The sequence below is a fragment of the Periplaneta americana genome, chromosome 7 (assembly GCF_040183065.1).
Source record: "Periplaneta americana isolate PAMFEO1 chromosome 7, P.americana_PAMFEO1_priV1, whole genome shotgun sequence".
NCBI lineage: Eukaryota > Metazoa > Arthropoda > Insecta > Blattodea > Blattidae > Periplaneta > Periplaneta americana.
In genome coordinates this window covers 174,066,061-174,094,003 of record NC_091123.1, presented here as the reverse complement: position 1 = coordinate 174,094,003, position 27,943 = coordinate 174,066,061, and the positions used below count along the sequence as shown (strand labels likewise).

The 27,943-nt window shown below is 36.3% G+C and overlaps 1 protein-coding gene across 6 annotated transcripts; it reads left to right on the top strand.

Moving 5' to 3' along the window:
* Window positions 1–86: 86 nt before the first annotated feature.
* LOC138703761 (mitochondrial ribosome-associated GTPase 2) lies at window positions 87–27,943 on the top strand. 6 transcript variants are annotated; one of them, XM_069831915.1, is made up of 9 exons: window positions 306–602; window positions 1,544–1,671; window positions 7,013–7,185; window positions 8,423–8,569; window positions 14,262–14,378; window positions 17,701–17,922; window positions 19,512–19,650; window positions 22,712–22,944; window positions 27,737–27,943. In XM_069831915.1, the coding sequence occupies exons 3-9, from the start codon at window positions 7,051–7,053 to the stop codon at window positions 27,890–27,892; spliced, it is 1,149 nt and encodes a 382-aa protein (XP_069688016.1). In that variant the 5' UTR covers window positions 306–602; window positions 1,544–1,671; window positions 7,013–7,050; the 3' UTR covers window positions 27,893–27,943. The 6 variants fall into 6 exon arrangements, with proteins under 6 accessions (XP_069688019.1, XP_069688018.1, XP_069688016.1 ...); XM_069831918.1 differs by lacking the exons at window positions 306–602; window positions 1,544–1,671 and adding an exon at window positions 87–216; XM_069831917.1 differs by lacking the exons at window positions 306–602; window positions 1,544–1,671 and adding an exon at window positions 156–299.

The following is a 27,943-nucleotide window of genomic DNA, read 5'->3' as shown; positions in this document are numbered from 1 at the left end:
AAAAAAAAAAAACTATAAACATAGTCTAGTATATACAGTCGCGAAGCTCAATACGTAGTAAATATACAAACATTAGTTAGTTGCTCACCACTAGGATCGCTAATATCGCCTCATTACAGCAATGCAAAATAGAACCGTCACAGTCTATTGTTTCTAGCACCCTCAAAACTCAAGCTTCATGACTGTATATAGTAGACTGTGCTATAAATATTAAAGGTACAACAATTTTATACATTTGAAACATTAACGATTTAAAGGAACGACATGCGTTGCATAAAATGATACATTTTATACTCAATGTAAGTTTAGCGATGCCGTGCTTGTCTCTTGCTTATAGAAGTAATTGAACAAGTGGTGAAGGACATAATAAATAACGGGGTATGTGGACGCTGTGAACTGTCAGTGACAGTTTAGTTTTGTTTTTAATTGCGGCAAATATTATACACCGCCAAAAAGCAAGTCGAGAAAGTGTGGTAGAACGTTTCTGGACGAACATAACCTGAACTAACCTAACGTAATGTAACCGAACTTCCGGAGAGTGAAGGGTAGTCAAAAAAAACATAGCTGGATGGAAATAACACAGGAAGAAGTAGATACGAACGGTATGGCTAAAGTAAAGGATTTCCAAAGTAAATAATTACCTACACTAAATATATTGTTGTGTTGTTTAGGTTATACAGTCATCATCGTAAGTGTAGTCCTGGGTGGGATAAATTTCAAAACATGGATTCCTTCCTTTCCCCATTACTTCAAAATTCCAACCTTGTGCACACAAAATAAAATAAATTATTGGCACTGAAAAGTGCGTTAGACAAACGCAGACAATTCTGCTCTTTTTTAGTATTGTAAGATATAATTGACAGTGAGGAATCCGTATACTGAAATTTTCCCAGATGAGTACACTTCCTGATGTTACTTGATATGGACACTGCAGATTACAACCTGCTAAGTTTTGTGCTGGTATTTTAAATGAAACAAATCTGTTTGGTAATGTATCGCACTTTGGGAAGAAGAGGGCCATAAGTGCAAACATTTCATGAACTGGAATAACACAGCTGCCTGATAGAGAAAAAGTTTCTCTGTCTGTTTCGGTATGGCTAAAAACGGTAGGTTAAAACTTGGAGGAAGGGCGTAATTGTGTCTGTATGGTACTACTGCAAATCAAATAGACCAAATATCTCAGTATAGTTTTTGCACTTGTGGCCGTCTTTTCCCAAGGTGCGATATGTGGATAACATACAGTAAGTCAAGTGGGTGGCATATATTTTACATTTTCATTGTAGCCTAAGCAGTAGGCCTATAAAGAAGTAGGCTGTGCCATAGTATAAAACAGTAGCGCAGCTAGAATTTGGTTCTGGGGGATTTTGATTTTTTTTTTTTTCAAAAACTGAATAGGCTATAATACATACAGTAACAAAACTTTAATGCATTATTACCTATAATTATACTGGGTGTTCAGTTCAAAGTGTGTCATGGCTCGCTGTATGTCGTCATGTGGCTAGCCGATGAGCCTAGAGAATTCAATCTTCCTTCATTTCCGCAGAGGTGTATTACCTATATGCCAGAGAAGTTGCCTAGCAAGTACAGCGTTCATCCTGAAGAGTACTTACCGATATGTACTCTAACGCCAGTAGTGGCAGGAATGTGAACTGTTTGGAAACACGTACTGAGGTGAGTTTTTTTCTTACTGTCGGGATATGGGGAGAGGGTTAAGACGATTACTTGCGTACAGTATTTGTTACATTAACTTCGACGGTCACATGGACACGGAGCATTTGATTTGTATTTTGGAATGTTGCCAAACGCAACCGATGATAACTAATACCTGAGTACGACTTGCCCGTGCAAAACACAGTTCGAAAGAAGTTATGGTAGCACACAGACCGTACAGACCGCCATCTGTTGCTACGACGTTCAAGTTATACCGTACACGTACTTAAGTTCAGATTGAACGCCTTGATTAATAGGCAACTTCTCTGACATAAAAGCTGAAACTCGCTTCAAATTGCTGACTCACCAACAGTGACGTCATGACACACTTTGAAATGAACACCCAGTAGTTTGAATGAAACATAATTTCTCCTTGCACTAAATAGGCCTCCAACTAAAGCAAACAAATCCATTTGCTGCTCAGTCCGCATGAACACAGTGCAGCAAAGCCTATAGGCCAAAAGGCTATAGGCCTATAAGCTTTCTCGGCAACAATGCAGTTATGCACATGTGCAATGCTTATCTTAACATGCCAGTACAGCAAAGAAAAAAAAAGTGTTTATCTTTCACACAACATATCGCTTATTGTGCTGGTGCGTAAACATGAGATGTAAATTTTTTTGCTGCAGTTCATTTTGTTGCATTTTACCCTTAGGACATAAGTTTAATTTAATGACACTTCTTTTAATGTAGGCACTTTCAAATTCAACATACATGGTTTGGCAACACTGTACAGTATTTAGCCTATCTCGTAGGCAAAGAGTGCCTTTGTAGTGGTAGTGTATAGTAGCGCTTTTTTTTTTTTTAAGGAAATTAACCTGGCATTTTGGCGAATTTATTTTAAGCAGAAGCTCTTTTGGAGAATTAAGTTTTTATTTTAAGGTATTAATATTTTATAAACACAAATGAGAGAATTACAGAAGTTTGCGTATTTTAACATGTTAAGATTTTATAAATATGGACTTTGAAATAATCAAAAGTAACAGAGGACAAGACATGATAGTTTACAGTGAAACAAATCGTGAGAAATAGAAAAATTTATTTATATGTTTATAAAACAGGGAATCATGACCATAAAAACATTTCATAATATCTAATAAATTAAGAAAACAAAGAATTCGTACAGCATTGAAAAGGAAGACAATAGGTGATTTATATGCAAAACCCTTAACTTGATTGGACTGAAATTGAAGAAAATAATAACTTAATTTTGAGACTTTTTCTGAAATTGATCCATTCAGGCAAGCAATTTTATTTACTCACTTACAAATGGCTTTTAAGGAACCCGCAGGTTCATTGCCGCCTTCACATAAGCCCGCCATCGGTCCCTACCCTGAGCAAGATTAATCAGTCTCTACCATCATATTCCACCTCCTTCAAATCCATTTTAATATTATCCTCCCATCTACGTCTCGGCCTCCCCAAAGATCTTTTTCCCTCCGGCCTCCCAACTAACACTCTATATGCATTTCTGGAGTCGTCCATACGTGCTACATGCCCTGCCCATCTCAAAAGTCTGGATTTAATATTTCTAATTATGTCAGGTGAAGGATACAATGCGTGCAGTTTTACATGGTGCAGCTTTCTCCATTCTCCTGTAACTTCATCTCTCTTAGCCCCAAATATTTTCCTAAGCACCTTATTCTCAAACACCCATAGCTCTGTTCTCTCTCAAAGTGAGAGTCCAAGTTTCACAACCATACAGAACAACCGCCGGTAATATAACTGTTTTATAAATTCTAACTTTCAGGTTTTTTGAGAGCAGACTGGATGACAAAAGCTTCTCAACCGAATAATAATTCCCATATTTATTCTGCGTTTAATTTCCTCCCGAGTGTCGTTTATATTTGTTACTGTATGTTACCATCTATATGGTGGGTCCCTTTCACCACGGCATGGCGCATCCTCAGGTTGCGGATAGAGGAGACGGACTCAATATATGGTGGGTAGTTGTGAATATATTGAATAAGCAGTCGTGGACTATCTTTCGAAGAGGTGGAAAAATTCAAATATCTTGGAGCAACAGTAACAAACATAAATGACACTCGGGAGGAAATTAAACGCAAAATAAATATGGGAAATGCCTGTTATTATTTGGTTGAGAAGCTTTTATCATCCAGTCTGCTGTCGAAAAATCTGAAAGTTAGAATTTATAAAACAGTTATATTACCGGTTGTTCTGTATGGTTGTGAAACTTGGACTCTCACTTTGAGAGAGGAACAGAGATTAAGGGTGTTTGAGAATAAGGTTCTTAGGAAAATATTTGGGGCTAAGAGGGATGAAGTTACAGGAGAATGGAGAAAGTTACACAACGCAGAGCTGCACGCATTGTATTCTTCACCTGACATAATTAGGAACATAAAATCCAGACGTTTGAGATGGGCAGGACATGTAGCACGTATGGGCGAATCCAGAAATGCATATAGAGTGTTAGTTGGGAGGCTAGAGGGGAAAAGACCTTTAGGGAGGCCGAGACGTAGATGGGAAGATAATATTAAAATGGATTTGAGGGAGGTGGGATATGATGGTACAGACTGGATTAATCTTGCTCAGAATAGGGACCAATGGCGGGCTTATGTGAGGGCGGCAATGAACCTCCGGGTTCCTTAAAAGCCAGTACGTAAGTAAGTAAGTAAGTAAGTAAGTCGTGGACAGCTGATGAGGGGTACTCCTCCAGTGGGGTGGAGGGGGTTGGGACGAAGGACTAACAACCCATCACGGTAGAGTAACCATACCATTTTGTTTTGATGCTGAAGGTGCAACTACTGGACCTGTCTCTGAATTCTGATCTTCATTGTCAGATGTTGCAGTACCAGTATCCTCATTTCTTCATTATCTTTTATGCTGTTACATTTCTGAATATATGTAACTTCATTCTGTCAACTAATTCCTGCACTTCTAAACCGCGTGATTTACATTTAGCTCTCATGCTTTTTCCATTTGATATGGCAAGTTCTTAAGTTCTTCCCATACTGTATTATATTTTTCGCCCAGATTACTCATTTTAACAGCAACCTTCTTGCTACATTTTTACAAGAACAACTCGATACACTCAATAAAGTGACTCTTCTGTTAGCAAGTTGTTACTAGATGTTCACTAAACATTGACATGAAACTAAAAAGAAGCAGCAGTTTGAATTTGAATATCAATGTACTATAAATAATACTTACTTACTGGCTTTTAAGGAACCCGGAGGTTCATTGCCGCCCTCACATAAGCCCGCCATTGGTCCCTATCCTGAGCAAGATTAATCCATTCTCTATCATCATATCCCAGCTCCCTCAAATCCATTTTAATATTATCTTCCCATCTACGTCTCGGCCTCCCCAAAGGTCTTTTCCCCTCTGGCCTCCCAACTAACACTCTATATGCATTTCTGGATTCGCCCATACGTGCTACATGCCCTGCCCATCTCAAACGTCTGGATTTAATGTTCCTAATTATATCAGGTGAAGGATACAATGCGTGCAGCTCTGCGTTGTGTAACTTTCTCCATTCTCCTGTAACTTCATCCCTCTTAGCCCCAAATATTTTCCTAAGCACCTTATTCTCAAAAACCCTTAATCTCTGTTCCTCTCTCAAAGTGAGAGTCCAAGTTTCACGGCCATACAGAACAACCGGTAATATAACTGTTTTATAAATTCTAACTTTCAGATTTTTTGACAGCAGACTAGATGACAAAAGCTTCTCAACCAAATAATAACAGGCATTTCGTACTATAAATAATAGGAAAGCAAACTGATTTTAATTATTTACCCATTGGGTAGGTCAGTATTGTTAACATTTAGGATATATTTGTAAATTATTACGTCAAAAATTAATAATAAAAATACCGTAATTTAAAAAATAACTCGGTGATTTTATTATAAAAATAATTTGATTTAAATCATTGCACCCTGACTAATTGGCGTAAAGTTTTCATATGACTTAGCCTCATTTTTGCCTGACTATCTGCAAGTTTCTCCTCTGTCCTCCTTTGGTCTCTCTTTTTGTCTAAAACAGACTCTGTTTCTCATCCCTTTCTAATCAGTTCAGTTATGCACTGTCTTCAAGGGACTGTATCTCCAGGGAAACGATGTCGTAATTTATGTGCATAATTGTCGTTAAGATTTCTTCTTTAACAGATAAGACTGATTGATAAAAGGTAAAATCAACATAGCATTTTCTTATTACCTCTTACCGACACATTATTTGTACAGGACTATAGACCTAAATCACAGCCATTCACCTCCGATTTATTTTCCTCCTGTGCAAGAGAGCGGTTGGATCTCCCCACTAAACTCTGTGCTATAGTCAGTCATAATACCAGTAAGTTATAGCTATATGCCTCACACTGTACACAGCCAATCATCCTTATTATACAGGGTGAGGCAGAGCAACTTGCTTATTTCAATTTGGTGCCCTGAAGCGAGGGTTGCTCCGAGGAGGGTGGGGGTAAGCACAGTCGAGGGGGCGGGGCGTAAAGTTATAACTCCGCTTAGTTTAGTTAGCATCATGGAGCGTGCGTTCACTGTCAAGGCATATTTTTCTAACAGTCGCTCAATCATCGCCACGCAATGTGCATTCCGTACCCATTTCAATATTGCGCCCCGTGGTCGTGTTCCTGGCCGGCAGTCGATTGTTTCATGGGTAAACAACATCAGGGAAACTGGTGATGTGAAGAAAAGAAAACCTGGGCTTCCACGAACAGCAATGTCACCATAAAACATTGACATGGTAAGACTTTCTGTTGTGCAATGTCCTCAGCGTTCTGCTCGCGAACATGCAGCTGCTCTTGGTTTGTCTGCTCGTTCTGTGAGGCGAATCCTTCATGAAGAACTGAAATTTCATCCCTACAAATTGGCGGCAACACTTCCCAGGACGCCTCATCTCCTTGAGGGGCGATCTGCACTGGCCAGCACAGTCGCCTGATTTAGCTCCCTGCGACTATTTTTATGGGGCTATCTAAAATCACTTGTTTACAGCGATCGTCCTAGGACCCTGGCTCATCTGAAGAACGACATTCGTCAAGCTGTTGCCAACATAACCGTCGATATGCTGGAAAAAGTTGAACGAAAATTCCGAGTTCGATTGACCAGTGTATTGAAAATAATGGACGCCATCTGCGTGATATCATCTTTAAAACTGTGTAAACATAAAATTTACATGTTGTACTTGATGTTGGTCAAAGAATTAAATATATATCTGCATTATTTTTGTTGTAATTGAATTTCTAAATAAGCAAGTTGCTCTGCCCCACCCTGTGCATAATTTTGAAGTGAAGCTTACCTGGCAGCATATAAATTCTGATTATGTTTACAGGTATGATTGACTGTTCTTGGGCTTAATTATATCTGAAAATGTTTTCTCTGCTTGATCCAAAATGTATAACTTGGAGTGTGGTTAGACGTGCATTATGGCAGCAGAGATTGAATAAGAGCGATACAACAGCAGTTGCGCTCACCAGCAAAAAATCCAAATCTGCAAGAAAAGTGGTAAGTCAGAAGTAACTGAATGTGCGCATGCAAGAAGGTGACTTCTCCAAGTGGCAAGTTTTCAGGAGAAGGTTAAAACTGATTTGTAGTCTTATTGCACAAATTCTTTGTTATAACATATCGATAGACAGTGGTAATGGCTGCCTTTCTGAGGTACCGGTATTATAAGCAATAAATTTTATTTGCATTAAGTACAAATACAAATCAGTTTTAAACTTGTCCTTTTGGAGAAGTCCCCTTTTTGCATGCGCACATTCAATTATTGGTTCTAAAATGCCATCAAATTAGAAACAATTTCAATACTCGAGGAAGATTATTGGAAGTATCAACAAAAAAGTTGTACAGTTGGCTGGTTCTATGAAGCTGTTATTCTATCTTTGGTATAATTCTGTCACTGTATTAAAATAAGAGGAAGCACGTGGATGAAGATGTCACGTGCAAATGATTGTTATTCTTAATGGATGAAAATGTTACATCTATGTAATATTATTATCTAGCAGAAGACTGCTGCAATGTAATCTTTACAGCACCTTCTTCCAGTTTTAACAGCTGTATGTTTTCAGTTTGCATGAGGTGTTGCATTACTGTTGCTCAAACAACATTTATTTGCTCTTCTCTACATGCTATGCTTGCAGATGATTAGTCAGGAAAAAGAATAGACTTAGGCTTTCTCAAGAAAGTTAGTGCTACGAAGATAAATAACACTTCATCACTGCACAGTGAACAGAATTTTGGAGAAAAAAAAATGTAAATAAACTTTTTTAATTGTAATTTTTTTTTTCATACAGCAGAAGGACAGTGTTTTACACATTCTAATTTTCATTATTGTACAAGATGCAGAAATGGAGGAAAAAAAAACGTTGAATATTTCCAAAACTTTACTGCTGTAAGCTGTACCTAACCCCTTAAATTGGATAGAAAAAATAATATTGAGTTAGAATGTTTTTTAAATGCAGTGGCACTATTAATATAGTGTCAGTTTTAAGAGTCAGTAAAAAGCATTTAGCCTATATGAATACTTTTAACTTGGTTTCCTCAAAATGTTATTTTTGTAAGTAATGCCTTGTTCACTTTCACCTTCAGTTATAATAGGTTAGACCTATGAACTTCAATAAATTTTCTTATTGTTAAGCATATCAGCTTCATTTATTATGTTGCATTAGTGAACAGTGATGGAATGAAAGATTAGTCATTAAAAAAATGGAAGTTGTTTTAGTGTACAGTGTGTTTCTTCCAGGCACAACACTTTGTTGATATGCGCCGAGTGCGTGCAGTGGGAGGAAAGGGTGGCGATGGTCTTATCTCGTTTCTTCAGCTGTGGTGCAATGAGACAGCAGGTCCAGATGGGGGCGATGGAGGGAATGGAGGGCATGTGGTGTTTCAAGTAAGTGAAGAACGCAAATCGGTAAGGTGATGTTCCTGATGTATATTGAAGCATATACAGAATTAAACATTGAATAGCAACAGTACAGCCAGGGGAGGCTTTCGAAGGAGGGCTGCGGAGCTGCAGCACCCCCAGACATTTGTGGTTCTTGTCTCGTTTATGTTGTGAAATATATTTATTATACAGTCTTTATTTAGCGGCTCGAATTTTTTTTTTTAATTTCGCTCTCATTGACAAGCACGCAGTGCTTCCAGAGCGAAACGATAGACAAGGATGGATTGGTGAAGCCACTTCCTCTTCTGGAGCTGCCAGTCTCGTCTCAGATGCTTTGCGCTTTCGTTTTACCCCTCCCCCTGCTGCCCCTCGCCATAAATCCAGAGTTTCCAGGCGCTGCAAAATTTGCAGCAGTTTGTCAGTAGCGCGCAGTTTTAAATACCTTTTCTTTAACGTTGTGAGTATAACAAGTGCGACAATGTTTAATTCTGTACAATATTTACAGTCTATTCAATTCAGTACCTTAACAATTCAGGAGAAATGTGAAATTAAGTGCCCATCAGTTGAATCTCATAATGGAAAGAGCCGCTAAACAAAATAGCCTATAAAGCTCGGATATTTTTTGCTAATTTATCCAGTATCCCTGCTTTCTTCTCTCGATCTCCACACATCCTGTATTAGATTAATGTGTTTCAAAGACAATTCCATCAGCTGGGGCAACAAGATGGAGTTTTAAAATAAGAACAGTAAATGTTGTTCATGAGATGGAGCCATTGCTAGAATGCTTTCAAACCATAATAGAATCTGAAACATCTAACAACATCACAATAAATGAGGCAAGCGCCCTGGTGCGTACTCTTGAAGATCCTGAATTCAATTTCTGGCTCAGTTTTTTTCATTTATTAATGTATCATGTAGATATATTATACAACCAACTACAACATCGCCAGTTAGATATTTCTAAGGTTCAAATCTGCATATAAAATAATTAAGTTATGGTTTATTTCACGACACCGCAACTGCAGGGGTTATATCAGCGTCACCGGTGTGCCGGAATTTTGTCCCGCAGGATTCTTTTAAATGCCAGACAATACGGAACAGTGCACAGTTGAGCAGCGAGATCTGTGAAAATGAAAACCCTAAAAAGCGTCGTAAGGTCGAAGGGATTCAGACAAGGGTTGCGGGACTCAAGGAAGTATGTGACCTCATTATCGCACAAGCTAACACCCGATTCCAGTTCATAGATCATCTGATATTATCTTCTCATCTGTGTCAAGAAAAATTTGAATGCTACAAAGCTCATTTCCTGAAAATGACCTAAATGTATGTGTGAAGCTTTTCCCAATGTCCGATGAAGACAAACTAAAAACGGAACTCACCGTGTTATATCAGAGACAAGAATTCAGAAATATCAGTGATCCAGTCAAGCTCTTGCAGTTTCTTCTATCTGAGAACTTGCAGGCCTTATTTTCAGAAGTTGTGGAACTACTACGCATAGCTATCGCTACCACTGACAACTTCCGAACCAGAATGTTGCTTTTCGTGCTTGAAGAGAGTAAAATCCTATCTTAGAAATACGATAAGAGAAGAGAGACTGACTGCATTAGCTATGTTTTCCATTGTAAAGACTATGTTAAACGACATACCGTATTTTAATAAGAAGTTGGTTCAAAAGTTTGCAACCTACAAGACAAGGCGCATGGAACTAATCTTTAAATAAGATAAGTTGCTTGGTTTATTTTTGTATGCAGCTCCCCTGAATTCAGTACCCATAAGCCGCCACTGAGTACAGCACATAACCCTAACGGCCCAACAGTAACTAAAAATAAACATTTTTCTGTAAATTGTAATATAGCTCAGTGGAAAGTTAAGAAACTGTTTTTCTTTTCATATTTTCAGAATTATTTTCAGTTACCACTCACCTCTTTACAATTTTATGGTCAGGAATACTTTTTAAACAAGCATCTGTGAATTGTAATAAACCATTGGTCCTTGTAAAAGATACCAACTGGCTAGTGTGAAAACTGCGATGTATGTATTGAGCAAAGCATAGGCCCAGCAAAAACTTAGTGTTTAAAAAGCAACTCCTTGAAAATAATATAAACCATCAGATCTGGGAGCAGATTGTGATTTGCTATAAAATATAGATCATTATCATTGTCATCGTCATCAGTTCTACAGCTCAGTTTGAGCCTCAGCTTTCCTCAGAAACTTCCTCCAAGACTTCCGTAGTTTAGCAACCATCCACCATTCTTGACATAATTCCAAGCTTCGTCAGGTCTTCCAGGACTCCATCCATCCATCTGTTGCAACCTTGGCTGTCCCATATTCCTTTTCCTTCAGGTTTACTCTTGGGGAGTTCATGCTCTATCATTCTTTGCACATGTTCTGCTCATTGCAGTCTTGAAACTTTCATTGATGCAATAACATGAGGAGGCTTACATAACTGATACAACTCGTGGTTATACCTTATACACCATTTTCTTTTGTCAATATTGGACCATATATTTTCCAAAGTATGTTAGTCTTGTATGTCTTCATTCTTGATATATTGGTCTTTGACAATGTCCATGTTTCACTACCACATATTAATAAAAGATAGATCTTCCGACTATCCTGAAAGAAGAAGCAGGAGCTTTTTAGTGAAATTATGACGGTATTGTATGCTTTGAACTGTTTAAAATCTATTGCTGTTGCCATTGAACTCTGCTCCGAACAACTGGGTTTAAGGATACAGTTTTATGTATAACTGTTCAGTATTTTGATCAGTGCAAAATTTATATGATTTCAGCATATGAAGTAAGATTAATCCAGACAAAAATTCAGGAATTGCATGATATCGAAATTCTATCTCATTTAGCAGACATTCCAGATATTGTGCCATGTTACTGTGGTTTGATGCCATCTCTGGCGACATTACAACAAGAATGGTGATTTAATACAGTTGAAGGTAAACTTTTTTTGCCTCTAAAGTGAAGACTTCATAAATCCGGATTCTGGCAGAATGATGGGTGGAAATCATTGAAAATAATGAACTTAATTATACACAATGACCCCTAAATGAGGGGCGTTTTCACAAAACTCGTTATCTACAAAATCTTGTTTTTTTTTCAAGACAGCTCTTTTCTAAAATGCACAACTGTAGATACCGAGTTTTGAAAAATCTCTTTTATTTCAAGATCAATTTACTGATATACTTACCAAGTTTAGCTTAATTCTGATAGCATCATTGGATTTTCCTGACCCAAAAACATAAGGATACATTAAAATCTCAAAATCGAAAAAACTGCAGATAACGAGTTTTGTGAAAATGCCCCTCAATTGTTTTTGTGTGAATTGTCAAATAAAGTAAGGAATGTATGCTAAACTTTTGAGAGAGCCTAGTACATCCGCTTTAAATTAGACTAGTAAGGACGAAATTGATAGCTGTTGTCTTCCTATAAGAGTTGAAAGCATACAGAGAGGCCGGAGAAAAAAAAATATCTAGTTTTCTGAATACATCCAAAATGCATATAAAAAGAAACGTAACAATACTGTCAGTACTGTGAAAACAGCAATTTAGTACAGTTCTTTCTTCATCTTTACTTTTTGGCAGTAGTATAAATTAATGCAGAGCAGGTATTTTCAAATGTTCCAGTTTACTATAAACCGAAATTCGTAAAACAAAAAAATAATAATAAATAAATAAACCTATGGAATTTTGACCTTAAACTTTAGTCATACCTTTTTGAGAATTAATTTGTATCCAATTTTTGTAATCATTTACCTTCAGATGTTTTTTTTTTTGTCTTCAAAAGTGCATGTGTGTGTGTGTATGCACGTGCATGGAAAAAAGAAGCTAAACGAGATAAAAAATTATAATTATATATTATAATACACTCGGGGACAAAAAAAACCGGACACTTTAATATTTGCTGGTATTTTGCAAAACATTATCTTCTCATACAATATTATGGTAGCCATCTGTTGTTATGGAGACGTGTATACATTGTTGATTGTTTTTTGTTTTATAAACAAGCCATTACAACCAAATATTCCAATTTTGCTTTCGGAGTCTCAGCTATAACAATTTTGTCTCAACCATTTTGTGCTTCATTATCGTTATCATTCGTTATTTCTTTATTTTTTACATTTTCTGAGTTTAAGTGGGGTTGTAACATCTGTCTTAAAACAAGATGCGACCTGAAGATGTGGCTCGAGCTGTAGCCCTTTACGATGATGGACGCAGTGTACGTTACATTGCAAATGTTATGAATATGGCTAGAAGCACAACCCATGATGCCATAAAGCGGTATAGAGAGACCCTAGAATATACCAGAAGACCAGGTTCTGGTCGTCCAAGAGCTACAAATCCAAATGAAGACAGGTATATGGTGTTGAGAGTTCTTAGGGAGCGCAACCTGCCAGCTACTAGTGTAGCCCAGCAATTTGTTAACATGCATGGACGCCCAATTTCGGCCAAAACAGTTAGAAGGAGGTTGAAAGCAAGTGGACTGATATCAAGTAGACCTGCAACTGGTCCCAGACTTCTCAGGATGCATCGAGTTAAACGACTGCGTTTTGCAAATGATCACAGGGATTGGAGAAATGGACAGTGGAGCTGTGTTCTGTTCACCGATGAGTCCCGTTTCAATCTGTGCTCATCTGATGGACGTGAAAGAGTTTGGAGAAGGAGGGAGAACGATTTTCACAGTGTTGCATTTCCGAAAATGTGCCGTATGGAGGTGGTGGAGTGATGGTTTGGGCAGGAGTGTGTACGGATGCTCGTACAGAGTTGGTTTTTGTTGAAAATGGAAGACTAACAGCTGATAGGTATATAAATGAATGTTTGGCTGATCATGTTGTGCCATTTGGCCAATTTGTAGGCGATAATTTTGTTTTAATGCATGATAATGCACGGCCGCATATTGCCCATGCGGTCGGAGATTATCTCCAAGAAGTGGGAATCCATGTTCTTCCATGGCCAGCAAGGAGTCCAGACATGAACCCAATTGAACACGTGTGGGACATGCTGGGACGGCGTGTTAAGAATAGACAACCGAGACCAGAATCGTTACAAAAGTTGAGGCGAGCACTTGGCGAAGAATGGGAACTTATTCCTCAAGAAGACATTGCTAACCAAATTGAGAGCATGCCAAGACATATGGATGCAGTTATTCAAGCCAGAGGGGGTAATACCCGTTACTAAAAAGAGTTTTTAATGTTTAAGGCACCATAAAATGAAAAAACAGTTAGACCAAATGATGCCATAGTTATACGCCCTTTGTAATTTTTTATAAATTTTCTCATCAGAGATTTTTTTTTTTCAAATGTTGTCGTATAAGGTGCTAAATGAAACATTATTTTGTTTAAATGGGTTTTGTTTTATTTTGAAATAATTGTCAACAAAATACAAGCAAATATAGAAGTGTCCGGTTTTTTTTGTCCCTGAGTGTATTATAATTTGAGTTCAAAATTGGAAATTGGTTCACTTTGGAATGATGCCTGTGTCATAAGTACCGGTACAAAGAACTACAAGGATACAATTGATTGTCTGCCATAGCCTCCTTTCTCATTTTTCCCCTCTCTTTGTTCTTCCAGGAATTGAACTGTACTACTCTTTGCAGTAAGACAATTGATTTTTTCCTTAATGATTAGTTGATGATGTTACAAGATTTAAATAGCAAAAATTATTCCAACCAATTCGTATGTTTTGCAGGCAAGCTCAAATGTTCGAGATTTAAATCATGTAACGTCAGTTCTTAAAGGAGAAGATGGAGAAAAAGGCTATAATAAGGACTGTCATGGGAAGAGTGCAGACCACATAATAATCCAGGTAAAATGATACATAAACAGTTATTTCCATGGCTTGGAGTCCCCATCGAGTATTAGATACAGTGATATCTCTTCAAGATAACGATCAGTAAATTCAGAAAAAGTTGTGCGCTGCATGATAGATACATCAGCATGTAGAACATGTCATCCTGCATTTGTGTTGGTTTGAATGCTTTAGTTTTGTTCCGGTTTACAAATGGAGATTATGAGTTTATGATAAGAGAGGTTAACACAGACCAGCAAAATTAAGGATCATAAAAACTTTTCTAAAAATAATTTCAAGGGAAAAATTGTTCCGGGGCGGGTATCGATCCCGGTTGAACATACCAGCGCTCTACCAACTGAGCTACCTGGGAACTCCACCCGACACCCTCTCAACTTTTCCCTTTATATCCACACAACTCGCATGGGTTGACGAAATGCCAGAAACCCACATCGAGTGCACACAATCTCTGTGTGACTTGGAATTGTAGTTTTCTGTTAACGTACACAGTAACGTATATATTATGCAAATCTAGTCTTTCAGGTAAAGCTCCCTGTAAAGCAGATTTGAATAATTTCAAGGGAAAAATTAGTGACGTATATACTATGCAAATCTAGTCTTTCAGGTAAAGCTCCCTGTAAAGCAGATTTGAATAATGTTAACAGAAAACCACAATTCCAAGTCACACAGAGATTGTGTGCACTCGATGTGGGTCTCTGGTGTTTCGTCAGCCCACGCGAGTTGTGTGGATATAAAGGGAAAAGTTGAGATGGTGTCGGGTGGAGTTCCCGGGTAGCTCAGTTGGTAGAGCGCTGGTACATTCAACCAGAGGTTCCGGGATCGATACCCGGCTCCGGAACAATTTTTCAAATCTGCTTTACAAGGAGCTTTACCTGAAAGACTAGATTTGCTTTTCTAAAAATGTTTTACATTTATAGTTTCTTGGGATGGTGAATCCAAAACTGAGCTCAGATTTTCTTTATCATGTACCATTTTTCTGCAACATGCATTGGCACTTTTAGCAATGTGAATGTAGCGTTATTGAATTTAATTTGGAAAAATGATGAAGTGAAACATATCCTGTGGCAAATATTAAAAGTATATTTTATAAAAACTGTTAGACTGTCATAATTAGGGGGCGGATGTTAATGAAAAATCATCTTATTTTTCACATTAGGACGATGCCTATTAATATAGAAATCCTTTCTATTTTAATATCAACGTAAAAAAGTAATTTCTTATATTGCATTTTTTGACGTTTTTGAACTAATAGGTCATTTTTGTATTTTTTTCGGCATTTTTAATACTTTGAAGATCTTTTAAATCATTTGGAATGCATTTTACTTCCTTCTTTACCGATAGGTCTGTTAAATCATTTTCTAACCAAACAGGTGGTAGTAATTACCTATTGAATAAGTGAATAACAGTGAAGTTCGAGTTTTATAGTTTGGAACAGACTCTAAAGTCCATCCCTCATTCCACTGAAGGCTTCACTTCACACAACGGAAGTAATATAAAATGCTTGACAGCAGCTTAGTTTAAGTGAGGACTTGGACTGCTACTGTTCTTTTGCCGGTACGAGGGTGTCTTTAGAATTTATGTTTGGAAGGGCGGAAACTTTCACCATGTCCTGGACAGGAAGAAGTTGTGTCCTCAGCTTGGTTCAAAAGGGATGTCTACTGTAGTAGACAGTATTTTTAACACAAAGATTGCAAGAATGCACGCTGCGCCCACAATTTGTTTGTCATTCACACTCCCTCATCTGGAAGATCTGGTAACAAAAGTGAAGCGCGGAAGCAGGAGGAGACGGAGAATGAAGGCACTGACATGGACCAACCCTGATTGAAACACATTGTAAACCCTCATTAAAATCTCTAGTTTTCCCTTAAAACCTTCATTTTATTGCATGTTCTTTTCCTTTATCTTAGTCAAATTCCAGGAAGTTGCCTCTTCTCTCCGAGATTTGCAGGGCAGTCATTCACACGCAAACTCTGTACCCTACGAAGTTGCTTGACATGAATCCACTCAATTATTTCATATGGGGATATCTAAAATCACTTGTTGCGTGTGCGCACGCACGCACGCACCGTTTAGGGTCGTATTCATAGACAAGACTTTGGATCAAAGTTGACTTTGGAAAGTACAAAGTCACCATTTTCCTATTCACAGTCGACACTTTGACGAAAGTAAACTTCAATCGTGACTCTTTACTTCGAAGTCGCCGAAAATCTAGACTTTGACTTTGATTCATGGACACAAGAAAAATGGCTGATATTTCGAAAATTGATGAATTTTCCGAGAATATTGAGGACATCTAGGGGATTATTAAAGCTGTTCATGTTCTTTAGCGTATTAGGCTATTAGATATAGATAATAAATTCAAATCAAGGTACAGATTTGATAAACAGACCGTATTAGATATCCACGTCATGTTTGAATATTCATTGATGAATAATAATCAAAGAGGATTATCTGTTCCACCAATAATTCAATTTCTTATTTCATCGCGATTTTACAGGTAATTGGTGGCTTAATATTGATTTGACTCTTTAATTCTAATATGTTATACAGTTGGATATGCCGTTAATTTTTAATCCTGCGGTCGTCATAATAATGTTTTTCGAATATTGATTTCAATTAAATTTTAAGTAGTCTGTCATTAGTGGCATCTTCTTATCTTCCATATTTTCAGAATAAAATTATTTTATAATGAAATTATTCACAACAAAATTCTTAGCAGGCAATACTATTTCAGATGAACTACACCATCATGTTTTGTAGTTACGAATTTTATTGTATTATATACGAGTACAAGACTGTTTGGAACTGAGTTATGATTTTTTGTGACCAAGTAGAAGAACGAACTATTATCTATTGGTGTAAAGATCTAAAAATGTCAATTCTTTTACTTACGTTAGTTTCACACCAAGCCTTCGGATAATTATTCTTATGTAAAGCTGCAAGAACGGTTAACAATCGCTTAACATGTACCGATGTTCAATTGTTTCATTGATTTGTGTCTCAAAAGATGACTTTGATTGTGCAATGCCTACTCTGTTTCAACTATCTATTAATTTAAATCGTTTAGAAGGCAGTGATTTTGATTACCAACATTAGAACAAGATCGTCAAATCTCGACTTACCGAAGTCAAAATCAAAGTCTTAGAAGTATTGTCTATGAATAGGACTTTCAACAAAGTTAAACTTTACTACGAAAGTCGACTTTGGGAAGTCTTCATCCAAAGTCTCGTTTATGAATGCTGCCCTTAGGAATGTAAATTTTTCTGCATACTTGTAGTCTGTTTACTGTGTACATATTTCAAAATCTGTTGGCTTGCAGGTACCAGTTGGTACTATAATTCGATCGAGTAGTGGAAAAGTTGTGGGAGACCTGAAAGTTGAGGGCACCATGTTTGTGGCTGCACGTGGTGGAGCAGGAGGCCGTGGAAATCACTTCTTTGTGTCACCTACAGAACAAGCTCCAAAAATTGCAGAGTATGGGGCAGATGGAGAGGAACTACAGTACGTGGTGGAAGTGCGAAGCATGGCACATGTGGGACTGGTAGGTAACATTCTGCTCACACTATGCTTGAGGCTAATTGTTAAGAAAATACACTATTGTCTGCACTGCTTGGAAGCAGTGGCAGTTTTAGTGGTTTTGTCTGAACCACTCAAAAATCTGAATTTAACTTTTTTGATATGTTGTTAAAAATAAAGCTTTTTTTAATGAATAAATAATTGGCAAACTACGCCAAAATAATTAGTACTTCTTTCACAGAAGTGATACATGTGTGAACAAATAACAATGTGCTATAAATAATTATGTGGCCGAGAGGAAGAAGGTCTTAAGTAACAATTTTATACTTTTCAAGAAAGCAGTAGAAAGATTGAAATTGGTGTCAATTATAGAGTTTTTTTTTTAATTAAGAGGTTTTTCCTGGATATTATTTGTTTATATTTCTTCTAAAATAGATAATGCTGCTCATTTAAAAATTTTCTTGATTATTTCAGCCGCACTTAAGCCCTTTTAAGACTAGAACCCAAACTGAGTAGAAGGGACTATTTAAACATAAGACCTTTTTCATGTCAAAATAAATGAGAAATGTAAATTATTAGGAATGCAAAATGGGTCTTAAACAATTACAGGACTGTTTACCCTGGTGCTTAAAGTTTTAAAAGGAAAGGGCATCAGTATGTGATAAAATGGCTAAAATACAAGTTAGACCTTTTTAATAGGGAAGCATGGAAAGTAAACATGTGATGATTTGTAAGGAATAAAGTATTAAATATTCTTAAGTTCTTTATTCTGTGTGTGCTCGATTCAAAAAGTACTTAGGACATTTGGTAACGCTCTATAAATCCAGTCAGGAGTCTTATTTGACTTTAACTGTTTTACAGATTGTAGAGTACAGAAAAGAATTCAATTGCAATTGATACTTGCACATTGCGGAATTGCTGGAAATGAAACTGCTGACTTTCTTGCCAAAAAAGGATCCAATTTAATTCAGAATACAAATACAAGCCTACCTTTTACATCCATCAAAAGACTAATTAAAAATAAATATAAAATGAAGCAAAACCAAGCACTATGTACCAAAGCCAAAGATAAAAAATGGAGCATTTTAATAAAAAAACCAGAAATTATTCCAGAAATCCCACGTAAATCTGCAGTAGCAAAATTCATACTGCTTACAGAACACGATTTTTTGGCCAAACACTTGAATAAAATAGGAATTTACACAAATCCAAATTGCCCTCTATGCAACAAAGAAGAAGAAATGACTGAAGATCATCTCATAACCTGTGAAGTTCTACCTGATGGATCCACCACAGAGAAATATTGGAGAGCAAGAACGCTAATGGCTTCGTTGCCAAAGCCCAGCATTAGATAACAACAACAACAGATTGTAGAGAATTGTTTCCTCTTTCAGAATATATAAAAAACTCATTTTCACAAAAAATGACCTAAGACCTTTTTCCTCCTGGCCACAGAATTACATTCAGTTTTGAGATGAATTAAACTATTTTGAATGTTGTTTGAAAGTTAACAAAATGTATTTTATACGCTCCAGACAAAGACCAGCAATGCACAGTTTGAAAACCCCTGGTCTAGATTATTTGTAATCTCAAACAGTTTTAATTTACTTTCAGATAGGATTTCCCAATGCTGGGAAGAGCACCCTACTTCAGGCAATATCACGAGCTCGACCTAAAATTGCTCCATATCCATTTACCACACTGAAACCACATTTGGGTATGATACAATATGATGATTACGAACAGGTAGCAGGTAAGAATTGTAGGCCTACTTATAAAGGAAGAAAAGTTAAAGTTAAAACAAGAGGTCTTTACTCGATTGGGACAATTTAGACAGCAATGTTGCATTACAAAAATTAGTTGAGTATTCATAATTCATAAATGTGCAGTCATTGAGTTTTAACATCCCAGTTGCTCTAATCTGTTAATGTATGATTGTAAATACAGGTGGACCGTAAGTAATGTCATTAATTTTAGAGAGTTATTCTTTGAGATATTTCGAACAAAAAAGTTTAATGTAGGTAATTTTGCTTCCTTTTCGAAATAAAAATTCTTTTATATGAAACATTTCATAGCGTGTTTTTGGAAAGCCATTGATTTAATTCTCAATATGCTTAGTCATACATACTATACATCTTGATTACACAACTTTCAACACTATATCACTTTGGAAAACGTATTATATGTCTTTCACATGTTAAATTTTATGCATTCCGAACAATGGTACACAGACTACTCAACATACCAATGAACCAACATGATTACAAAGAAGAGCTAAACACAGTCAAATACATAGCACAAGAAAACGGATACAACTCCAACATAATAGACAACATAATACGAAAGACCAACCATAATCACAAAAAACTAAGAGTACAACACAAATACATCACACTAACATATGCAAACAAAAACACACATAAAATTGCAACCTCATTCAAGAAATTAAATTACAACATTGCATACAGAACAAATAATACTCTACAAAAACATCTCAACACACAAAAAACACAAACAAACAAATACAACCACACAGGCATATACAAACTCAAATGTAACACCTGCACCAACTTCTACATAGGACAGACAGGCAGATCGTTTCAAACACGTTACAAAGAACACATCACAGCCATAACAAAATTACAAGATACCTCCACATATGCAGAACACAATACAAATGCTAACCACACCTACAGAGACATCAACATAGACATGGAAATTCTACACATTCAACCAAAAAGCCAGAAACTAAACACACTAGAACAATACGAAATATACAAACACACAAAAACACATCCAAAGGAAATCCTCTACACACAACTCAACTTCAAAACACAAACACACCCCCACAGGAAACAAAACAAAAGGCGCCAAGACCAGCAACAACCATTTCTGATGATGGTCAATAGCAGGCCAAGGTAACATAAAATTTAACACATGAAAGACATATAATACATTTTCCAAAATGCTCAGTCAGTTTAAGAGTGCAATGTATTATGATAATAAATGATTGAAAGAATTCTATTTTTGTCATTTAAATGTGCAGAAATTTGATCCAAACAAAGGTAACCTTTCGTTGTGCACTAGATGTGGGTGGGTGGATGTGTGCATGTCTAGATGGCCTTTGTTGAGGATTTGTCCTGTCCGGTTGGATATTGTACATCTTGGGTTTCCTGATAATGGTATTCGGCAAGTAGTGATGACCATTGAAGAGACAAAACACAGCTGCAAAAGATTTTCTTGACATGCCAAAAATAAAATGAGAGTGTTAAGTTTTGCATGACACCAACAATAGTGCACCAAACTTGTGTATGATTATAAATGAGTGAACATGTAGGGTGCTATTCATAGACATTTCACTAGCCCTCACTACGAGCATGCTAAACGAGCCCAGGTTATCGACTGGTTACTTGTACAGGATTCATATCATATATTATCGCTAACACTGGTTTATGAATACAAAAAACGTTAGTTCGTTGATCATCCACCAGAAGCCCGTGCTAAGAATGTCTATGAATATGGCCCGTAGTATTTAGTATTGGCATATAACCACAGTCTAGTATATACAGTCGCGAAGCTTGGGATGATTTTTTGCATTTCTCGCAATAGTTGCTAGCCACTTGGAGCGCTGTGTATACTAGGAACAATAGACTATGTCACTGGCATTGTGATCTAATACAGGCCGTAAGACAGACCATGTGACTCGCTTAAGCCGATCACGAAGGGTGGCGTTTCAACCATATAAATTAATTGGAATGCATAAAAAGTAACATATATTTCTCTAAAATGTAGTGTAATTGCATTAATAAAATTTAAAACAATGATTAGGAGACACTTCAGACATAATTCCTTGGGAGTTAAGGTGTAATATTATTTTTGATGTGAAAATTACGTTCTTTGTATGTGTATAGACCTACCTGCCTTTATTTCGATTAAATATTGCGAAATTATTGTACATTCATTTATGCACGATTCAATAATTTTCAGTTGCAACGCACGAATATTTTAATATGTTGAAATTATAGGTTATGTTTACTGTCCCAGTTGCCCCTTTCTGCCTAATTTTAGTGGTCTCCAATGCCCTGCCATTCATATGGAAATGTTATAGGTTATGTTTACTATATCTTATATTCCTAAATTCGCAATTATACATTATAATTAAGCATAATGTCATTATGATACTCTGCACATTCAATTTGTATTTTAATACTACAATTGAGTATTGAATTATCTGGTCTAGATCGAAAAGGCATTGACTGTGTCGTATTTCGCATTGTTGTGAAAAATTGTGTAAACTGTGAAATGTTCGTTATCAGTTGTAATAACTGTAAATGGCTAAAATACAATAATTTGAGTAATAATATAGGACAAGGAGACGTTTGTTGCACTATAAATTCTAAGAAAAAGAGGTCAGAGTTATCCTTCCGAAAGATCCAGGAAGGTGAGTTTATAAAATATAATATATACTTTATGAAAATAATATATAAGCCTTATGTATTTCGTATTTCAATAGTGGAAGGAAGGTATTCATTTTTCAAAAGAACATGATATCAAAAGTACAATACATTTTATCGTCTGCTAGAGAAAAAGTCTGTGATGAGGCGATAGTAGTGATCCTGGTGGCTAGCAACTATCTATGGATGCATATTTCAACTGTCTATGTTTGCATATTTAGTAAGTATTGAGCTTCGCAACTGTATATACTAAACTGTGATATAACTACATAGCTGAATTAAGAAATTGTATTGAAATTTACTCTACGAAATTTTAAGGTAGGAATATCTAATTAAATGTATTTTCTTCTTCTTGAACAGTTGCAGACTTGCCTGGTTTGATGCCTGGCTCACACAAGAATCGTGGCCTTGGAATTGCATTTTTGAAGCATGCAGAGCGTTGTGCAAGCTTGCTGTATTTGTTAGATTTATCCTCATCTGAGCCATGGACGCACCTAGAAACACTACAGTATGAACTTTCACAATTCAATTCAGAACTTTTAGAACGTCCTCAAGTAGTTGTAGCAAACAAACTGGATCTACCAGAGGCAAAGGTGAGAATTTACATAATGTATACGAGCTATTCCATCTCAAATCGACTGAAATATAGAGAAAATTGACCTTAAATTTCTAAATACAATGAAACTTTTTTTGTACGTAGAGAACTGTGATACAATGCTTTGTGCAAAGTTTGAGGCATCAGAACTTCATAGTGTTTAAATTAAAAATATTTAAATTTATCGAATTTTCATAAAAGTAGCAATTTTAAACTGTTGTAGCTCCAAAACTCTTTCACCCAATGATCAAAATCATGGTTTATTTTGATGCTGAGAAGTTAAAGTTTATATTGACATCTAACAGTTTTTCTTACTTTTTATGGAAATGGAGTAATTTAGATTTTTCCTCATTAAGACGCCTTTGGCTAGGAAAAAATATTTTAAAAATATATAGTTAGATTCCGCATTGAAAGTACAAATAAACACATATTTTTTACTGATGGTATGTTGATAAGAAAGTATTGAAAACATCAAATAAAGAAAATAAATAGTACGTGCGTGAACTAACCAGCTGATTGTGAGATGGGAGCTTAGCCAAAACAAGCATGTGTCGTCTAGCAGTCATGGCTGTGCTAGCTTTATCACAGGTTTTCATAAACACAGGAGTAAAATGACGCCCAACGCTCGCTCATCTTCAGCTCTCGGCCAGTGCATGTGGTACTGCGCCATTCAAGTGTAGGCATGTGAAAATAATCTAATATCCTCGAAACTTATTGCCGAGCCACTAAGCAAACAATGCCAAATCCCTCTTAATAATGCAAGGTTTTTCTCAATATTTTTTTACATTTTTACAAATGGCCAAAAAGCCCAAAAGGAAGTAAAATCTGATTATCTGTCTGTGTACAATAAAAATGATTATCTTCTTAACATAACCTACCAAATGTCAGCTTCAAAATAAGCTCTCGTTCAATGTTCTGCAGAAAATGGTTCCAGAGTTCTGAGCGCTGAAAAAGGCTTGTTTTTATAAAATACGCTAAATTTGTCGCTTAATAATACGAAAACGTTTGACTTTCGATAGTATATTTTTGAAAATGCACTCCCCTCACCACCTTATATAAGTAGGGAAAAAATTAGAGTATAAAAAATGCGAGGTTTTTTACTGATCGATTTCATATGGAATAGCCCGTACAGTAGAACACCAGTATCCTTGGATTCTGTTTTCATTCTTTTCAGTTATTTATGGTGTAAAAATATTAAATGGAAAATTCCAGAAATTAACAATTAATACATTTCAAATTTTGCTCATTCTGAGTAATATGATGAAGCTCTCCATCCTGCCATGCGGTCTTTTTTTTCCTCTTCACCCCTGCTTTACTTGCATACCTGCTGTCTACATTTGTTACTATGTTACCACAGTTTCTTTTAAAGGGAACTTACTGTTATTTAATATTTTTAATTCCTTATTAATTTATCAGTTACACTTTATCGCAGATATATACAGGGTGAACCATAAGTAATGTCATTAATTTCAGGGGGGTTACTCTTCAAAATATTTCAAACAAAAAATTTTAACGCATTTTGTTCGTTTATGTTTCCTTCTTGAAAAAAATAATTTTATATGAAAATAAATATTTCATAACGTTTTGGGAAAGCTATTGATGTAATTCCCAATATGCTCAGTCAATTTAAGAATGCAGTTGTTGTTTAGTCAGCTGTTCGAAGACAGGACTGAACATCACAAGTGATGCCAAAAAGCATCACTTATGAGGCAACTAGGCCAGGAGATAATGGGGTAGGTTGGCCAGTTCCTTTCCTCGGCCATTGCATACATCGCCGACTAGCTACGTATTACACTAGTCAGACTTCAGACGCATACAAACAATTGTTCTTCCTCTGACACATATCGTCTAGTGAGATGTACTGCCTGATAATAGATGTACATATCAGCCAGAACCTCAATCAGAGTATAAGAGTGCAGTATATTATAATAATAAATGATTGAAAGAATTTTAGTTTTGTCCTTAAAATGTGCAGAATTTGATTCGAACAAATGTAACATTTTAAAATTCCTTTTCAGAACGAAAATTTTAGCTGTTCCTTACGTTTTTTTCCCCCTGCTAAAACAAAAAGTGACACTTAAAATGCCACATCTCGTACAGTTTTTTCAGAAAATTGAAATTAATATTTATATGGTATTAGTATACGAAATGGGGATCTGATAGATTACAGCATTCATACAGAGTGCTCTTAGTGTTTGTCACTTGTTAGTGGTTTTTGCAAGCAAGGTCTAGAAAGCTGCCATGCTGTAACTTCGAACATCTAACTTCACATTGCAGCGAGTTGTGAAACATGGCTAGCCATGGTTGTGTGAACTCCCAAGATAAATTTTGTTATATTTGTGGTGAGTTTATGATTAAGAAACACCATGGAAACGTTAAATTCAATAATTCTACATTCACTTAGGTAAAACTTCCAATCAAAAATTTGGGAAAATGATACGTGATAGAGGAAAAACTGAGCTGTTTTGGATTCAGCACTCCAAAGAACAGTGAATTTAGTAGGAATTTTTTTAAGTTTTTATGAACCTAAATTTCGCAGGCCTGAGTTATTCAACAAACTTACCTTCACAGGGGTAGCTTCCTTAAAAAAAAAAACACGATTTTTATTTTCTGGTATTTAATTTGCTGTGTCTTTTGGCAACCCTTACTGAAAGGCAGCTTACCTTTGTGGGGAAAAAAAAAATATATATATATATATATATTTTTTACAATAATAGCAATTTGCTATTATTGTACCGAATCCTGTACTCTAATTAAAAAAAAAAAAAAACTGATAGTTACTTCATAAAATAGACGTGAAACAAGCATCTGTAGCTTACACACATTATCCCCCTAATATGCCATCAAGGCACTTGGGGGGCATGGAGGTAGAGCCCCATGCTTTCCATGACCTTGGCACAAGAATGAGGTGGTGTGGTCGGCACCACGCTCTGACCGCCTTTTACCCCCGGGAAAGACCCGGTACTCAATTTTATAGGAGGCTGAGTGAACCTCGGGGCTGTTCTGAAAATTTGGCATTATTACTCTTACAAATGTTAAATGTTATGTTTTATTTAATGATGCTCGCAACTGCAGAAGTTATAACCAGCGTCGCCGGATGTACCAGAATTTTGTTCTGCAGGAGTTCTTTTACATGTCAGTAAAATCTACTGACATAAGCCTGTCGCATTTAAGCACAGTTAAATGCCATCGACCTGGCCCGGGATCGAACCCGCAACCTTGGGCATAGAAGGCCAGCACTATACCAACTCGCCAACCAGGTCGACTTACTTGTACAATATTTAGAACTAATTACTCGAAGAAGCTTGGATTAATATTTTATATAATATTGAAGATGTCTAGCATATTCAAACAATGTACAGAATACATATTAAGCATTTCCCAAACTGATCGAAGAAGATATATTCTGGAAGTGTCACAGATTTTTTGCTTTATTTTATAACTGTCAATATAAATAAACCAACTCTACAACTAATATTATGCAAGTAATAACAAGTGAAATTCACACAAGAATGTGTTTGTTGCATGTATTGTATGAGAAATTGCCTTATCCCCCCCCCTCTCTAAGAAAGTGACTCAGAAACCAGGTAACATATGTTTAATTAGATCTTCGCAGTATGTGATATATTTCCATGAAGTGAAATCATAAGACTGATAGCTATGGACCTTTATCCAAGTTGGAGTAACGAGATTCTTTTCTTTGCCAAAAACATTGAAACCTCTCCTTACGGACACCCCCAAGATACGGACACCCCTCATATACGGACAGATTTTTATGTCCCAACTGAAATAATATAGAAATAATGATAAATTGAACTCTCGTTTACGGACACCCTCAGACACGGACAAGGACAGCTGTTTCACAGTCCTAAAGCTTGCTTTACCACCTGACTGCGGACAGAACTTGGCTTTCAAGACATAATGTGTTACAAAAATAGAAAATTTAGTTTTGAGAACTGTACAGAAATTCCTTATCATGAAAGAATACAATAAGAGTCTCGTAGGCTACCACTTGTTAGCTGGAAGCGGGTGGAAAGACAAAGTCATAAAATTTAATCTGTCTGATGAGTTCAAGGTGAAATTGTATTCGACACATGATAGGGTTAGTAGGATTATTCTCTTCACTTCAATCAGTTGTTCTGTTTCGAGAGACATGGCACCTGAACGTAAAGGTTAAGTTGAAAACTGTAAATTACAGTACTGCATAATTGTAGACCTAGAATAAAATTGCATGGCACAGTAATGTATTTTCCTTTTTCGGTCTTATCTACTGTAGTTCAAAGTTGCAAGAATTTACTGTAGTACTGTAGACTGTATTTAGAATTAAACTACAGTAATACATTTCATTTAAAGCGTGAAGGAATACATAATGCATATCATAAATTTACTGTTAGATTGGTGAGCCTCACTCCCAATAAAGGACACCTCCCAGATACGGACAGTTTGTTACGTCCCTTTGATGTCCGTAAATGAGAGGTTTCACTGTAATAGATGTAAATTCAATTATTTCCATAAAAATTACAAAATTAAATTTCTATATTATCGAAGTACAGTACAAAAAAAAAAGGTCCTAGTCTCGATGGGAGTCCACTTGTATGTAGGCATCAAGTTTCGCACGACTGTCCACAAGTAGCATATATAAAGTTGCTCTTATTTATTGTATATGCATACTATATTGTCTCTGGTACTTTGTAAAATGAGGCAGAAAAGTGTTTGTGCATGTGCATGTATGTGTTTATGTATTAAACTTGTTGCTGAATTATTGTGTAAAATGATTTTCTCATCCACAGAAAAATCTGCCCCTGCTGAAAGAACATGTGAACCTTCCTATTGTTGCAATTTCTGCAAAAATGGGAACAAATCTTGAAGAACTGTTACACATCATTAAAGAAATGTATGAAAAATATGTGAAGAAATCTGAAGATGACGAGTCTGATATGTTATGAAATAACAGTTATATGTAAATAAATCATAATAAAACTTTTTATATAAACGGA